Source organism: Mchenga conophoros, linkage group LG14 (genome assembly GCF_057382185.1).
Source record: "Mchenga conophoros isolate Kocher_MC1m ecotype Shallow Benthic linkage group LG14, M_conophoros_male_GT1.1, whole genome shotgun sequence".
NCBI classification, from domain to species: domain Eukaryota; kingdom Metazoa; phylum Chordata; class Actinopteri; order Cichliformes; family Cichlidae; genus Mchenga; species Mchenga conophoros.
Genome location: NC_140539.1, coordinates 6,572,715 through 6,590,907, shown reverse-complemented (window position 1 = coordinate 6,590,907; position 18,193 = coordinate 6,572,715). Strand labels below are relative to the sequence as shown.

At 39.6% G+C, this 18,193-nt stretch overlaps 1 protein-coding gene across 2 annotated transcripts in view; it reads right to left on the bottom strand.

Moving 5' to 3' along the window:
• The window catches only part of LOC146559162 (unconventional myosin-Ic-like), a 63,526-nt gene extending 53,295 nt beyond the window's left edge, over positions 1-10,231 (bottom strand). The window contains exons 1-2 of one of the 2 annotated variants that reach the window (XM_085244936.1): positions 10,100-10,231; positions 9,764-9,936 (exon numbers count right to left, since the gene is read on the bottom strand). In XM_085244936.1, coding sequence (XP_085101062.1) covers positions 9,764-9,853 — 90 coding nt within the window. In that variant the 5' untranslated portion in view covers positions 9,854-9,936; positions 10,100-10,231. Of the gene's footprint in view, positions 1-2,648; positions 2,939-9,763; positions 9,937-10,099 lie in introns of those variants that run through there. The other variant, XM_085244938.1, reaches the window with a different exon arrangement.
• Positions 10,232-18,193: the final 7,962 nt, after the last annotated feature.

Here is an 18,193-nt window from a genome sequence, read left to right as displayed (position 1 = left end):
CATGACAAGCGTAACTTTAACACACATCCCATTTGCTGACATCAACAAGTCTGACAGGACAAGTTGACATTATGAGGTTAATGAAGGGAAATTCCTCTCCGTCTCCCCCCCCCCCCAGTGAGTATTTCCTATTGCAAAGTTTAAGTACATTAGCGTGTATCAACACACATTCACACATGCAAGCGTTCCTCTCTCTTCCTGTTGTATAGCGGATGGTAGTGATCTGGCTAAGAGCCAGGCTGTCAGGTGTGCCCTTTGCAGTCCACCTGACATGCAGCTGAGCAACTACAGGCCAGGGAAGACCTTCACCCCATCAACAGCAGGTCCTGTATCCGCCAAAACAAAATGCTCAAAGTGGGAGTCGCCCAGTGTTCTTTTTTATTCAATATTTATTCAGCTCCAGGCAATCCCCTAACCCATCTGGTCTCACTGCAATGCACTGCAGAAACTGGCAGCAGAAATCTGGCATGAAGGAATCTACTAACTTCCATAACAATGTGGAGGGAAGCATGACTAGTATTTGATCAGATAAACAGGCAAAGAACAAGCCAGGACCAGTAAACTTTTTCCTCTCATGTGAATCCGTGTAAGAATTAGATGTGAAATTAAAACTGAGAGTGTGGGAAAAAAAACTGAGCTCATAACGTTATCTTAATAATCTAAAAAACACATGCACCCATCTCACAAACCCTTGCATTGTGTTTGTGCTTAAAGTGGGAAAGTGAAAACACCCAGCCATGCAGAAGTAGGAATACATCCAGTGAAGAGCCCAACCTCACCCTAAACTACCAAACTTCACTCTCACCACAACTCGGCCTCAGCCATGAACCAAAATATCTCCGAAAGCCCAGCCCATTAAAATAAAATAAAGCCGGCAGTACAGCACTAAGGGAAGAACTGCCTTCAAGCCTCTGCCCACATCAGCCCAATGGAAACTGCAGCTAAAAGTGACTGACCACAGAGTATACAACTGGTGGAACTGCTTTGGAAAAATGTATTGACTGCTGCACGCTAATGTGCATTTTGTGCCAAGTAGAATAATTGTGCAGACTGTGCACGCTGAAAATTCCACCATGTGCACTTTCTTTAAAGAGCTACCCAAATTAGACCACCCTGCAGATCAGTAAAACCCTGCTTCAGGGCTAATCGTCTCCAGTTACAAGCTGCCATTTAAAAAAGGAGCTTGTATCAAACTTGGAGCACTTTAACAGGACGCTGAGGAGCAGCTGCAGCATGCTAGTCAGCACAGGGAGGCCCTGCCCTTCAGGTGACCTTGAAGGAACTGGTCAGCTGGTCTTGCTGCAGCTTGACCCCTGGAGGACTATCCCGCCCATTCTGGCTCACTTGTCTGAACTTCTATCTTCTGGTTTCTGTCTACACATGCATTTATTTAACTTACAGCACAGGCTATTTTGCGTTCCCCTTTCTGCTGGGTGGGTAATCAACTTCTCTTATAATCAAGATGAAGCTCAGCAGATCAGATGCCAAAACACAATTTCCTCAAAGATAAAAACAGCATAATGGTTTTATAACACTGCCTCAGTATTTTTGGTCAGATTTCTCATCCTGTGACAGCCATCAGCACCTGTGGGCTGCATTACATGCCAGCTGCTTGCATTATGTTTACCTCTTCCAAACCACACACAGGATAACAGGTGGACAGGTTTGTGGACCAAGCCCTTCCTCAATTGCAGACACTCTCTCTCAGCACAAGTCCAGCGTCTTCTGACACATACACAGGGTCTCTTAAAGCTCCATTAAGAGATGGTTAATTTAAAATGATTAACACCGCAGCACCTTCTGCTTGCATCAGGTGTGCAAGCCTGTGACGTGAGCCGTGTAGTTGCTGTCTTAATCTGTGTCTGTCTCGCGTCTATAAAAAGACAACCCCAACCTGAAGGATTTGATTTTGTGGGCTATAGGCCAAATCACTACGTGGCTAAAAGTCCACAGCACTGCTTTTCAATGAACGCCAGTGAGCCAGCTCCCAGAAAATACAAGCCTACACAAGTGTACGCATGACGGAGGAGAGAATGCCAGACCAAACTTCATTCAAACAAAAAAGGGTCTCGTATTGGATTTCATAGACACTTAAAATAATCACATGTAATGTTGATTCTTTAAACCGGTATATATGCAACACACCAGCAGGGCATGTTTAAACTTTGAACTTAAGCACTTAGCTAGGTTAGCTGAAATGCATCACAATTTAACATATTACTTATGACAGACAATGAAGCAGCGGTAGATAACCGAGTTTAACCGCTTTAACCACACTGTACTAATACGACTCCTGCTGCTGTATTACGAGTCTTGATGTATGGTTTAACTGAGTAAAATGAGTAACAAACAGGCTGTGTCGCGTTTAAACCCCACATTATTATTATTATTTATTTATTTTTTTACAATGGCGTTTTGGTGAAAAGCTTCTCTCCATATGGTGCACACGGGGACTTTCAGCCCACTCACTCAAACATGCTGCACTGTCACGAATTACTGAGACTGGCCGGTATCACAGCTGTAACCAGTACAGCAGCCGTGAGGTTGGAAAGAGCCAAAGTTAACAGTTAGCACAGTGGGGCAACTGCCGAGGAGCGCGCGGGAGGCACCTAGCTTAAAATCTGTGTTTAAACTGGATGAAAGCTTACCTTACAACAGCCGAGGTCAAATGCGCTATGCCGCTTTTCTTTCACTCACTTCCACCGCCCGAGGTTTTGGAGTTGTCTCACCGCCGTGTCAGACAGTCCACTTACTGACTGGTCACTGTTAGTCAGTAGGTAACGTACTGTGTGCCGGGTTTCTCCTGACCCTCCCACCACCACTCCCAGTTCTCCAACCGTGGGCTCTGCCTCAGCGCGGAGGCTTCTCCTGGGCTGCAGGTATCAGTTACACTATGCTTCGTGAACTGATATGCTAGTATGAAACAAACTGCCAGTGTGTCGTAGTTGTCGGGGGTTAAACTCTATGGGAGTGGTGTGGTAATTTCTCCTTTATTTTTCTGTCATCAAAGGACAGCACAGCCGCGTAATACCAGGAAGTTAACCAAAAACCCACCCTGCTACAGCTCCCGTAGGAGTCATGAGTTTCTTTCGGACAGGTCGTGCACTATGATTTGCCTGCTAATACTCTTCAGGCGGTTTTGTTATCTTCTTGTCTCTGGGACATTAGAAATTAAAAAAAAAAACAATGTCTGCTTTTACCAGCCTGATAAATGGCAGCGTGCTCGGTGAGCTGACAGAGACTAAAGGCTTAAATGAGGAATGATACACAGACAGCTTTCGTGAATTAGAAGATCATAACCAGATCCCTTCACTTTAAAGCCAAACTCTCTGGGAGATCGCAAACTACACTCATAGCCATTTATTGCTGTCCACCCATCTGAGCTCTGAGCGGGTTAAAAGTTCATCCATCGGCACCTCTAACGGGTGGGGTAGAAAACGAATGCGCGCAGACATAAAAGTAGACGTGAAAATGCTAGATATTTGAGTCTGGAGGAACCGCTAACCAGTGCCATTCAGCGGCAAACTGCAGCTCAGCGGTTCCATTGAGCGGCTCTCGTCGTTTTCACGGGGTTCTCGTACCCTCTGCTGTCCAAACAGGCGTCACTGCACCTGCACGCCATCACTCACAGCTCTACCTCGTGACAGGAGACTCTAAAGTCTGCTGCCATCAAAGTCTAAATAAGCTAATATTTCCCATGAAACAGTCAAATCTCTCAGTTCAAACATTTGGCATGTTTTCTATGTTCCCTTGTGAATAAAATATGGGTTTCTGAGTTTCTAAAACCATTGCATTCTGTTTTTACTTTACATATCGTCCCAAGTTTTTTTTCAGGTAAGAAAGAAATCCACAAAAAAGAACTAGAAATTTCCACCCTTGCTGCTAAAATTTTCATTTACAATAACTGAAAGGTTGTTGAAGTTTTAAGATACAACACTGAGAGTAGCAGAGAATGAATAAAAGGTTTACTGGGAGTTTTTAAAAAAGTATGATTTTTTTTTTTTTTAAATTATTGTACTTATGAATGAGTGAAAGTCAGTGTCATGATGTATATTTGAAAATATTTCATTTGCACTTTTTATGTTTTTTTTTTTTATAACTGTCCTTATTGAGCATCGTCCAGACGTGACACAGCTGTCATATCTTGTGTCACTCATGCGTTCTCTCTTCCCCTAGTCCTGATAAACATGAAAAGACTGAAGCTTTTTCCTGTGCATGCAATACAAAGTTATGAGGCTCAGAAATTCTAGAAAATCTGATGCAAACCAAAGAGTGCTAAATGTTCATCCACCCCTGTGAGGGCCTGTAACTCAGATAATGATATAAGATAAAAACACATTTTCATGCCTTTTAGTTACTAAAAAAAGTTAGCTGATTATGCAAGGGTAAGACAGACTCAATTTTTTAATATTTGAATCATTTATAAGAAAAAGACAACATAAATGAAGCTCCTGCACTAAGTATAAGTTAAATAAGGGTTGTCTTCGCCTGCCAATACTCTAGAGGAGACCAATAATGAACATTATTGGTTAGATGTGAGTATAATCATACCCTTTAAGATTTTCATTGAAGAATATTCATTGGGAAAACTTGACAGCTAAACATGTTCATACAGCTGAACCCTTTTTTTATTTTTATTTAACCTTTATTTAACCAGGAATGTCCCGTTGAGATCAAAGACCTCTTTTTCAAGGGAGTCCTGGCCAAGAGGCAGCACATTTCAAGACAAATACATACGAACAAACAAAGTTAAAATTACACAAAACAATTACACATTATTGAGGCAGCCTGTAGGCCTTTGAGTTTAGTTTTAAAAACATTTAAAGACAACAATTCAGTTAGTTTCCAGTCTTTCTGTAACATGTTCCATGAAAAAGGCGCAGAGTGGACAAAGGCTTTCTTACCCAGCTCTGTGCGGACAAGGGGAACAGACAACAGCAGCTGATCATTTGAGCGCAAGGAGTAAGAACCACTATTTGTCCTTGTGACCAAAGTACAAATATAAGGAGGCAGCAATCCAAGCATAGCTTTGTAAATAAAAGTGTACCAATGCCCCTGTCTTCTAATGGCCAAAGAAGGCCATTTTACTCTTAAGTACAAATCACAGTGATGGGTCAGGTATTTACAATTGGTAATAAACCTCAAGGAAGCATGATACATCGTGTCCAACATTAGAAGACATGAAGAAGAAGCGTTCATATACAGAATGTCACCATAATCTAACACAGATAAAAAGGTTGCAGTGACAAGACGTTTTTTTACTGCAAAAGAAAAGCACTGTTTATTACGGAAGAAAAAACGAAGTTTAAGTCTCAGTTTCTTTACTAGTCTCTCTATATGTGGTTTAAAGGTGAAGGAGTCATCAATCCAGACACCAAGGTATTTATATTCATGAACTATCTCTATGACATTTCCTTCAAGGGTGGACACCACTGGAATAGGCTCCGGGACCTTCTTTGACTTGGAAAACAACATTAGCTTAGTCTTGTCAGCATTGAGAACTAATTTTAGCTGAATAAGTGAATGCTGGAAAGCAACAAAGGCTTTCTGTAAAGTTTCAATGGCCTGAGCAACCCTTGCAGTTTGGCTGTACATTTAAGCACCAAAACTTTCCATCTCTCTCTGACCTGCCAGTGCTACTGCTGCCCTCCATCGCTGCCTGCTCTGTGAACCCCTAACTAGGCTTGCTAGTAAAACTGCACCATCCCACCATACACCTGTAGGCTCTGACAGCATAATACTCCCCATTTTCTATGTGTGTCACAAGTGCAGTCAGTGATGAGCTCAGAGCCTAGATGATAAACTCTAACTGTACTCTGTTTCTCTAATAAATTAAACATTCCAGGTCTGAATCCCCTGCACTGGACTTTGTATCAGATATTACTGCAGTTATGCACTGTGCTCATGTGAAGGTGACCTCAGTCTCAGTTGTAATGTGACTTCACTGCCAGAGGGGGGGGTGATCGATTCAGCCTCAAACAACCCGCTACTAATGACACACACACACACGCACGTTGTATCCTGTTGGCGTTGAGTAGATGGGCAGAAGAGCTGGTCATGACACTGGCCCCTTACCTTCAGGCCCAGCCCTGTCTCCTCTTCACTTCCCTTCCAAAATCAACAAACAGCAGCACACTTGATCTTTCCTTTTCTCCCAGGATCAGTTAACACCACATCGTTCTGATTTCACTTAACAAAAACCAAAAAGGTTTACTTGACTTATCTGCTGTAATGCAGCAAAAAGGTCCTACATTAGCCTACAAACTCAGTGTGATCCCAGCATTCACTGACCAGCTGCCAGACTTTCAGAAAGGGGGAAAAGCATTATCTGTGGAAAGTTTGAACTGTATAAATGTTCTGAATATTTTGCACACTTCATCAGTAAAGTCAGTACATAGTTGTTCGTGCTGAATTAATTTACCGTCAGACTAATTGAGTTTTGCTGTGCTGTGCTGTGATTGTAGGTGTCGATTTTTGATGTCGAAAGACAGGCACATTATAGGTCAGGGAACGCACACTTTTCACATGTACCCAGACGCAGGGTGAGTTGACCTTTAAGGAATGTGGGAAGGGGAACGAATGAAGCCATGTACTGGAATGTCTTTGTCGTTTCCTCCCATCCAGGCTACGGTACATTCCAGTCCTCCCCAGTCATTACTAACCAGCATGCAGCAGGCTGCATTAACCACACCACAATTCTCTTTCTAGAAATCTGAAACCTGTGTCTGCCAGTGGTTACACTTTACCAAAAGATACCTTATCCCATAAAGGGACTGCTTTAAAAAAAAGCTAATTCCATTCAATCTGTAGACAACTATATTTAGATATTACATATGAGCTTAGCACATACAGTATGAACTGCTGAAATGTAAATGAAATGTGTTAGTCACGTCATATAGAGTCTATTTCAGAGTCTGGGCATATTTCTTTATACTGTGTGTGCTCACCTACATGTAAAGCTATGGCTACTGCCAAAAACTGTGGTTCCTTTAATGGCCACTTGAGACAGGCTTCAAAAGTGAGGAATAGACTCCTATTTTAAATGCCAAACTTTAAACCATTAAAGGCATGTTTACACGCTAATACAAAAAGGTTTTTGCTCTCTATAGATAGTTTTCCCCTTCCTTCCATTTGGAAACCGATAAGTCTTAAACATAGGAGCACAGAAGCTTTGCTCGACATCTGTGTCTACTTGGCCTCCTCTCTGCTAATTAAAGGCACTGAACTGGACCTCTTTCTTGTTTGTTCTAGAGGATTATCCGACTAACATTATGGCCTGTTTTACGGCACAGACAATTTCTGTTTCTGCTTCAGTTTTGGAGATTGAAATTCTTCCTTCGTTATTTAGCACCAATTTTTAACTAGGCTTGCTAGTAAAGCTACAAAGATTCGCCGATTAACTTGGATAAATTGATTATAAAAAAACAAGATGAACTGTTAAATTATTCCGATGTGAGATTTAAATTAGACAGCTTGCTGAAGGCTGATGGCAGCCATCCTATTTTTCTATTTGTAATACTTACACCAAGCAGGGGTGAGTCTAAAGGGGGGCATGGGGTGTACTAATATTAATATTTAATACTTAAGATAAATAAGAATTTTCTCTTTACGCAGACCAGTAAAAATATACATGGGCCAGTAAAACTCAGAGCCACTGACCTGGAGCTGTTAGGCTGGACGCTGAGTTATTATTAACATTAATTATTGACATTATTAACATCTACACCATCATAACTTCCATTTTCTACAACAGGAAACGTTGCATCAAAGCACAGGCCAAATCTGAGAGAATGCTGATACACTCACTTTCCTGTCATATGGTCCTTTAAAGGCTTTCAGGCACACTTAAACGCACAGACATGCACAAAAACACTTACACATGAACACATATACACAGACACACCAAATCTACCTCACCCAGGGGATATGATATTGTAAAAACTCTTTTTTGTTTCCTACTAATGTAAGAAAGCTTTCCAAGAAGACAGGATATTTCATTTTATGCCTTAGTTCAGATTGTATATATATATGTGTTTTTTTTTTGTTTTTTTTTACATTACTGTACTTTATTTTATTTGTACTTTACTGTACTGTTGTTTTTAGGAAAATGTCTTTGAAGATTCTCAGTCATTCATTTTATCGTAGTCTAAGAAGCCTGGAAAGAAAAGCGTCTGGACTTCTTTGAGTTTCTTGAAGACGTGTAGGAGAAGACTCTCCTGAGTTTTTTGATAAACCGGCTACATAGGGGATGACAGTGTTGTTGCGTTTGTCTTTCTGATCCTCCCTAGTTTGTGTCTGATCTTCTTTTCTGTGCATCTTTGCTGACTTGATGAAAGCCCAATTAGGATAACAACTTGTTTTAAGAGCTTCCTTTACATGTGTGTGTTCTCTCTTTTTTCCTTTGGGCTAAGAGGGAACATTTTCTGCCCAGTGTTGTAGGGTCCTGATTACTCCAAGTTTGTGTTCCAGATGGTGGTGGGAGTCAAAGAGGAGGTACTGGTCCATGTGTGTGGGCTTCCGCTAAAACTAGTTGAGGTGCGCATTCTCTTTGATGCGCATGGCACAGCCCAGGAATGGCAAACTGTTATCTTTTGTGTCTTCCCTGGTGAACTTTATGTTTTTATCCACAAAGTTGATGTGAGCAGTGAAGGATTCTACTTCTTGGGTTTTGGTTTTGACCCAGGTGTCATCAACATATCTGTACCAGTGGTTAGGTACTGTCCCTTTAAAAGAGCCAAGCGCCTTTATTTCCACTTCCTCCAGATACTACAATATGACCCAGTGTCATTATTAAGTTGGGGATGGTTTTGTACCACCTGATAAAAACAAGTTCAATATTTGCCTTTGTTTTAGCCCTGCTGTGGGTGCTCAACCACCTTTACTTGGAAATACCTGCCTGTGCTCACCAGCTAGTTGGTAACTTTGCTTTTGGACTTTTCGAGCAGCACAACGGGAGAACATTAAACATTTGGCCTTCAAACCAAAACAGGGTAAGAATTCTGTGCAGAGCTGAAGGGAACTGGGAGTCTGGTGAAAATTCTCTATAAGCCGCTCTATAATCAATTTACTGTTAGCATATAAACATTGGATGTAGCAGCTTTCAAATGCATCATATGCAGTGAGGTTACTTGACTCACAACATCCTCTCTATAATTAATTATGTGAGGGCTGACACTAAACCTTTTGCACTCAATGTTGCACATTCCTACAATATTATAACTGTGCTGGTATTTACTGAAAATATCCAAAAATGCCCTTTGTATCACCAAAGAACGTTTTAGGGAAGACACTATGAATGTCAAATTGCTACTTAAAGCACCGTGACTTCTTTAAAGAGGGTTCTTATTCACTCTAATTAACACTTAGCATCATGAGTCTTGTTCTGTAACACAGTACAGATGTCTCTAACGTGTCCAGAAATTACAGAGGCAGCCTGGTTTGACATGCATAATTACCTCTGAGTAATGCGCATTATAATTCGGAGAGCGCTGCTCAGGGCCAAGCAAGATTTAAATGCATTTACTAACCACAGATCATTTGATTTATCACCACAGACAGCAGATTCTGAAGCAATTTACAGTTCTTAAATTATGTAAAAGTTTCTCAATGTCAACCCTGTGGGAGATGAACCCTATAACCTCAGCTGTGTCAGCACCTATGTCTACCCACTGAGCCGCATAAAACCTCTGGAATGAAAGATGAGTGGAAAAATCTGACTCCAGAGCTGGCCTCAGCCATGGTCACAGTGTGTATGCAAACTGACCTTGCAGTTGTGGCAGTGGTTTTCTCCATTCTTCCCTGGAGAAAGGATGATTTCCCCTGTCGGGATCAGCTGGATCTTCAGTTCCATCATTTTTTTCTTTATTCCTTTAGCTTCAGTTAAAGTGATCCGGTTTTTGTGTGTGTTTCTTGTTCCTCCCCAAAGAATTGCAACGCCTAAGATTGAGCAGAAAGAGAACGTGCATAGAAGATCATCCCAAGAGAAGTTAAAATGCAACTATCAGAGATAGTAGGTTCATTTGAAATGCATGCAAGATCCCAAATCTCTTTCTGAAATGAAAAGAAACCACATGCAGTATCTTTCAGTGGGAGCCCTTACCTGATAGAGAAATGTTATTTCATGGCACGAGGATCAGTAGACATACAGTAGTGATAGTAGTTTACAAGCATTGGCACAGAGATTTGAGGTTGGGGTGTTACCTGTTGCAGAGCGGAGAGTCACAGTGAGGCGAGCTTCCTCTCATGCAGCCAGAGGATGTTGCCTCTCTGGCTGAATTCACGGGAAGGATATAGTACGTAGCCTGACTCAAGATGGATGCCACTTACAGAGGATATGTGTCTTTTGTTTTACAAGTGCATGTGAGTATGTGTCTTTAGTTAGATAAAAAATATGTGCTCTCGTAGCGAGTGGTAAACCAATTTGTATCTTCAGTAAAATAAACTATGCATAAGTCTAGCTAATAAAAGTCTAGATCAGTGGTTTTTAACATTTTTTGCCTCAGTCAGAAATGCCCTATCTCTTGTCTTGAACCTGCTATTTTAAGCAGATTTTACACTTTAGACTATTTAATGCCATTAATTTAAAAAGACAGAAATTGTTCTTTGTTTTTCCATTCAGGTCAAAGTTTCCACTTGTAGGATATTACTTGGAGTGACAGAATTCAGAGATGCTTCATCAAATTATCTACTTTCACTATGATTTATACACCACTTATATTTAAACTATTTAATCATTATTTTACACAATATATTTAGCTTGTCTTTCTATCATTTCTTACCTTAAAGGAACTATATTTCACCTATTGTTTAGGCCTAATTTTAGCTAGCTAGTAAACTATTTATTTAACATATTATTATATGATTTGAACCGTTTAAACTTTTCACTTATCTTTTCATTTTAGTTTAAAAAATGTTGCTCTTTTTACCATTTATCTTCTTTTAGCATTTAATTGAACACTATCAGTAATTTACTTTTTACTTTTAGCTAGGATTTAACCTCTCTCTCTTTTAGCTAAATAAAAGCTACTTTTAGCTAACATTTTCTTAACCTTTCTGTTACTGGTATTTAACCTTTTACCTTTTGCAATGAGGTAACTTAGCTTAATGAGCTTAATTAGCTTTTGCCTGCCAACTAAACCATTGCTTTTAGCTAATATTTCACCAATCTAGCTAGCTAGGAGCAGGTTGTCGATTACTTTAAGCTATTTTATACTTAGCTGGATATATTTATGCACTAATTATGCCCCAAAATTTCAATTGTTCACTACTTCTGGCGTTTTTACTACTACAAACGAGCTGTCTATTTTTACCATCTAGCCAATACTTTATACTTTGTAAGATGTTGCAACCTCAACATGTCATTGTTTCTTCATTGATTTAAGTTAACATTATTTTTGCTATAATTCTTATTTTAAATGAACTACATTTTACCCCAAAATGGCTACCTATGGTTTTGGCTCCTGTTACATAACTAATCATTGCATGCACACACACATACACACATACAGGGTTGGTCTAAACATGGTTTCCTTCTAGAAACAGCATCCTGCTTCAGACATTTACAACACCCACCCAGATGATTTAGTGTGTACGTATGTGTGAGAGAGATGCATTTTTGTTTGAGCGTGTGCATGACGGAACCTACTTGTGCTTCTCTAAGGATATACAGTGCACACAAGTGGCAGGCGTTTGCATCGCTGGCTTTCTAAAAACAAATAAGGGACTTGTGCTCTCATAGTGGTGCACTTCCTCAGAAGGAATGCTTCCAGGGGTAAAGGGGTAATGTTTGACACTGGAGTCGAACATTGGTGCATGTGAGACAGAAGCATATAAACAGCTTCAATCTGATAGATAAACATGCATCATTCGCATAACCTTCCTAAACTGTCTGATGACTCCAGACCCCTCACACCCTGTTGGTTCACTGTTATCACCACAGGTCACATCCAGTTATTTGGGCACATCATAATATGTGTGGTGAATGGCCAAGCCACAGAAAAGATAGCTTTAGAGCACATAGAGGGGTCTGTCTTGAGAGTATTCAGCTTTTATCTCTCTTAATCCTGCGCTATAAAAGGTTTTTTTGATACATAATTCATGAGCAGTAGCATAAAAAGGGATATCTTTCAGCATGAGCGTCACACAGGATTTGTATTTCCTGTGTTTTGCAAAGGGGCATCGCACATTGGTATTAAGAGAGGGGAAGTGACAGAGACACACATCCTTTGACCTCTGACCCTAGCTGGAGGCATTTCTGACAGCTTGGCATCAACAGGAAATCTGTAGCCTTGATACACACACACACACACACACACACACACACACACACACACACACACACACACACACACACGAACATTCCTACACACAATCTTGGAGTTGAGACGTCTCTGCCCAGTTCTATTTTAAAATAAGAACACATACTTTCAAAGTGATTGACTTCCAAGGAAAACACACTGTTAAAAAGGAAAATAAAATGGAAAAGACAGAGCACAGTGGCCACAAATGCAGATTATTGGTAGTAAAGTAAGAACTGTAGAATAACACACTAATCACTGTCATTCCATCAACTGTAATTAGATCTTCACTGATGAGGACACGGCAGTTAAAAAACCTGTTACTGTAAGTCTAGGTCACAAAAGGGTTGTAATTATTTGTTTTCCTATTTTCCTGCTTAAATCATCATATCCGTTTTCTCACTGTGGAGACTAAACTTCCTTGCTTTCCTTTCCATTGCCATGGAGAAGTGTCTCAGTGGTTACCGAAAGGTAAGGCGGATCCAAAGCCACTTTTTCCATCTTACATTAATGATGTATTATCTTTTTTATACATATGTGTGTAGTGCTTGTGTCACTGTGTGATTCCTTTGCTACAACAGTCTGAAGGTAAGTCATCATATGACAAAGGTGACTCCTCTCGAAGAGTATAATATTGGGATTTTCCAGGCCAAGACTTCTGACTCAGCCCACCTACAGCTGTGATAAAACCAATAATCTGCATCCTTTTAATTTAGTGATAAGTTAAGTGATGAGTTAAGTTAAAATGAATTTGATGAGTGGGCTTAAGTTTGTGTTAGGCTATGCAAAATGTTTAATATTACTTTTTTACTGGCTTCTGTATGTTATAAAATTCATTCGTTCATTTCATTAACATAAAAGCTTTAAAACTGTGTTAAAACCTCTGAGCTAAATATGTGAAACACAACCTTTTGATACGGTTAGCTATAAATAAGTTTATTAAAGGAAGCAAAAGTTTTAGTATTATGTATAAAGCAATAACGAAACATAATGGATACAAATAACATCTACTATCTGTTAGCTAAAAGGAACTTTGTTACAATGTTTAACTTTTTTTAAAGTAACAATTCTGAACCTGAAAAATGACATTTCAGTTTTGGGGAAGATGTATTGCATCATATATCTGCTTTTATATGAAATAAATGTGTTTTGAAATAATTTATAGTGTTTTTAGTCAAGAATTGACAAGAATTGTCAATTCTTGACTAAAAACAAGAACTCCTGCAAGTATCCTTGGATCCGAGGAGTATCCAAGAGTATCCTTGGATGACTTTGACCATGTTTGTTGATGGTGGTGGTTATGATTTTCTTGTAGTTTGGAGTTTTCAAAAAATTCTAAATATAAAAATACCAAAGTCTTACACATCTTTGATTCCATTGGCATGGCAGGTTGAATATAATCTTTAATAATATTTATTGGTCAGATTCCTTTGATGTTGTTCACATTCCCCTCTTTATGGCCCATAACCATGATATTACTTCACCATGGTCAAACATCCCCCCAGCACCTTTTCATGTGTTGTCTCTCAACTTACACCTTTTTATTGTGACTGGTTACATTTCTCATCATTGTTTGTCTTCATTTTCTTTTCATTAGCAACTGAATCACATCTATTATATTTGTGATTTTCTATATAATGGGACTTTATATTACTTTAGCCAACATGCATTTCCTGCATTCAGTCCTACTTGTGACACTGCAAGTCATTGTGTACACATGTGTAAACGTACAGTATTACAGCTGCATGGATCAAGGGCATTTGGGCACTGCAGGCCAAATCCTGTAACCAGATCCCACGCGGAGGCTCAGCCCAGACCAGATCAGACCAGGGCTGAGTAAATCTCACAAGTGTTGTCTGAAAATAATCCTAGCTATTTATAACAGCTGTCTCTACAGTCGAAGAGGAAGTTCATAATATTTCATTGACGTTTGTTCCCCAGGTCCTACTCTGCGAGCAGTAATCTTGCTCCGACAACAGAACGCTGGCAGTTTCCAGTTTCCACAGGAAGGCAGAGGAAGCTAGAGGACGCCGATTAGGCTGCAGATGTAGAAGAGGGAGCCACTGACACGACGGCCAAAACACTCCCTCCGGAGAACAGTGTCTTCAAACATAATTACTGGAAAGTTAAACTATTGACATTTTTTCCTTTATAGCACTTCCATCTCCTGTGTAAATATGGAAATTATTTTAGCACGAGTGATGTATTGTCAGATTAGCTGGAAGTTGCTGCCCTCTTGAGGTTTCATGTTTCAGCAGACAGATCTCTAAAAGACAAATAAAAAGGTGCTGTTGGAAGCTGACAGTCAAGGCTTATATGACCCACACCACACCCAGTGACTCGGATAAGAAAATTGAATAATGAATGCTACATGCCACTTGTCTTTTATTAAATACTACCTTGTGGCAGTGTCTGGACATGTTGTTACTGTTAGCAGTTTCAACAATCTCTTCATTATGTTTAGTTTATTAGTTTGACAATTTATTGATTAATTTTATATGCTATAACTATATAGCCAGCACTATTATTTTAGTCATAATCTGTTACTTTTAACAAAAATATTTGCACCATTTACTTTTAGCAAAAAATAAAGTGCTATTGCTAGTTTATTTTTCCACTTATGAATTAAATCAGATTATTACTTTTTAAAATAATCCATATAATCCATTTTATAATCCAAAACTTACTTGTACCTAATCATTTTATACATTTGTTTTAACCTCTATTTTGAGTAATCATTTTACATTAGTTTTAGCTTGTATATAACCTGTATATAACAAAAATGTCAGTGATTTTTTTTTTAACCTAAAAGTTCTAAAAATATGTGCGTATTTGTACGTTTATCTACTTCAGTCATTTTTTTCCATTACATCTAACAACTGAACAATATTTATTTCAGATAATAATTTATAAATCAGTTTTATCTACCAGGGTTTTTTTTATATGTCGCTAATTTTTCATTCTTAACATGTTGCTAATCCTAGTTTTAACTAGGCGCATCTTTTTTTAAAGTTCTTTTATTCACAACTTTTAGCTTTATACCTACCTATCTGGGTAGCCTGGTAGGTAGTCCACCCAAATTGCTCCATCCCCTTCAACGTAAGCTGGGTAAGTAGTTCAGAAAGTGGATGTTTCCTTGACCATAGTGTTGTATAAATAGCTTCTAAAACCCACCTTTTTTAAAAATGCGTATCCTGAAACATAAACTAACAGCTGGGAATACAACAGATTTAACCTCTGTAGCTAGATGTCACCATATCTGTGTGTCTATTTTTCATTCTGTGATTGATCCTCGGTGCTTCTGAAACACGTCATTTAGAAAGTGATTTGAAAGAATCTCTTGTGAGTGCCGGATTCAAACTGTAGAGGGCTCTAGAGCAGCTGCTGCACTGCCAGACTTGGATGGTTCTTCAGTCAGCTCTCTCCTCAGGCGCATATGATGTATATCCCCGACATTACACACAAAATTAGAAGGTTTTAGATGATCTGACAAAACTAAGCTAGACTTTTCATTCTTGTGACAGTCGGTGTTAACTTCTTCCTGCTTGTAAATGACTGTAATCACACCGTTGTTTTGAGAAAAAGCAGACACAACAAATACAATGACTGGGTTTCAAAGAAAATCCCGTCTACAGCCACTTCAGTGCTGTATGGTTAAAAGTCAGGGGATGACTAACGATGGGTGTCTGCACCAAATCTGATAGAAATTTCTTTCAAAATCACAAATGTCAAGGAATTGTTAGATTCATGAAGATCATTCTTGGAAATCTTGAATCTCAGCCATGTGGTGGTGCTAGATTATCACGATTTTCCATCTAGGAGCGATAATTGATCTGCTTCAGTCTGGATCAAAGTGGTGGACCAACCTACAACCCTATGGTTCATCTCCTTGCATCCTTTGTTTGAAAATATAAGCCAATCAACCACAACAAGAGAACCGCAGGTGAAATTACGCTAATTATCCTGTTACAATCCTGGCATTCGTATAAATGTTACCAGACGCCTAAGCCTTATTGCACACGAAGCACGCCCCCATGACAACAGTATTCGCTGACAGCAACAGCTGCTCTCAAACACAAAACAAAAACTGCTCAGGAATGGAAAAGACAAAGAGCCCAAACCTCAGACAGGGCTACCAAACTCCCCAGATCCCATCCAACTGAACATCTGCGTGATCCATTGGATCTGCTGCCAGTGTCATGAAACAAGACACCACAGAATGCCTCCAGAAGTCCCATGCCAGGGCCCGATGGGTCAAAACTGTATTAGTCTTTCAAGTATGCTTTCTTTTAATGTCACTAACACTGGGTTAAAGAGTTTGGCAATGGGTAGATCAAGGACAACTTGAAGACAGCGTGGAAAAGTCCCATCCTCTGTGGGACACAAATGTGGTATGTACATTTCAGTGCAGTATGGCACTGAGTCTAAATCATCCTCACTCATGGCTTAGACCTAACCCTAACCCTAAGTTTTGCCTTTTTACAGAATCTAGGGTTAGTGCTACAGGAGCAAGGTCATTGGGTTTTGCAGTTTCTGTCTGAGTAGTTACTCTTGTTTAAAGGCCAGTGGGGCTAGAGCAAAATATTATGCCCAAACTTCAGGGGACTATGCATTTTTTCAACAGCATTCAGCATTTAAAGAGATGGTAGGTGAAAAATGATATCAGCTAGAAGGATCCTGTTCAGGCATTTTATTCAGCTCCTTTCATTGGGAGGAAATGCAAAGAATCACCAGGAAGCCCATCATGCTAGAGAAAGGATGTCACACTGCTGGCTGCTCTGGCCACTTTCTGTCTAACAGTCTGCTCCACTTTCACCTGAGACTCTAAATTTAGGCCCGGCATGGAGTTCAAGCTGTTATTATGGGTGATGTAACAGTAGAACAGGCTCCAACTGCTGCAGAGGTTACGAGCAAGCAAAATGAGGGAGGCAAAAGGTTAAGGCCTGAGGGCCCTCTCAGAATCACCATGTGTGATGTAAATGTTAATAAAAGAAGCAAGGTCGGGGTATTTTGACACATTTAACTACATAATCTGTCATAAAATATGGTGGCGATGACTAAACATTTTTGTTTTCAGCCCCAAGAAACTAGCTGTTAGCTGTGTGCTACATGTCCCTATCAACTGTGTTAGCAGCAGTCACCCTGTCACTGCAGAAGCACGGGCATTAATATTGCATTTGTCTCTCGCACACTATAAATAGCACGTATAAATTTATGATCACGCTCACAGTTGCCAACTCTGTGCCAACAGTAGAAACATCTGCTCAGTGTGTGTGAAAGTGACGACACAGCTCTGGGGGGGTGGGGGGTGGGGGGGCTTAGAAAGTCAATATCCACTGTGTGATGTTCAGTTGTGAGGGCAGGTGTGCCTAATGTAGCCAGCTGATTACAACGAGACTGACCACATATCTGAAATGCCTGCATGTGATTAGTTAGTTGTCAAGTTTTTTGTTGCCTAGTAACTGTTATATGCAGTACTTGGTGTTTACTTTATGATTTTGAAAACAACAGCAAAAAAAAAAAAAAAAAACCGTAACAATTAGGAAGTAGTAAAAATCATCAGTCACTTCCTGGTTTACCAAAGGTCAACACAAAGTAATATTCATGTCTACCTCCAACAGAGTGAAATATTTAATATTTTGCTGAATGTTTTCATAGTTTTTACATTATTGTGTTTCCTTTTTGGTACATGTAACAGATTTATTGTTTGTATTCAGTATGTATTGTTAAAGGTTTTTTTTCAGGGAATAATCATACTGATGATGCAGAAGTCTCATATGATCACAAAAACTGATGTGTTCAATATAATACACTTGGTGTTACAGGGTTAATATTACTTTATTCACAAACCCAAGTGTTACACATATTTCAGATAGACTAAGATAACCCAAGTAAAT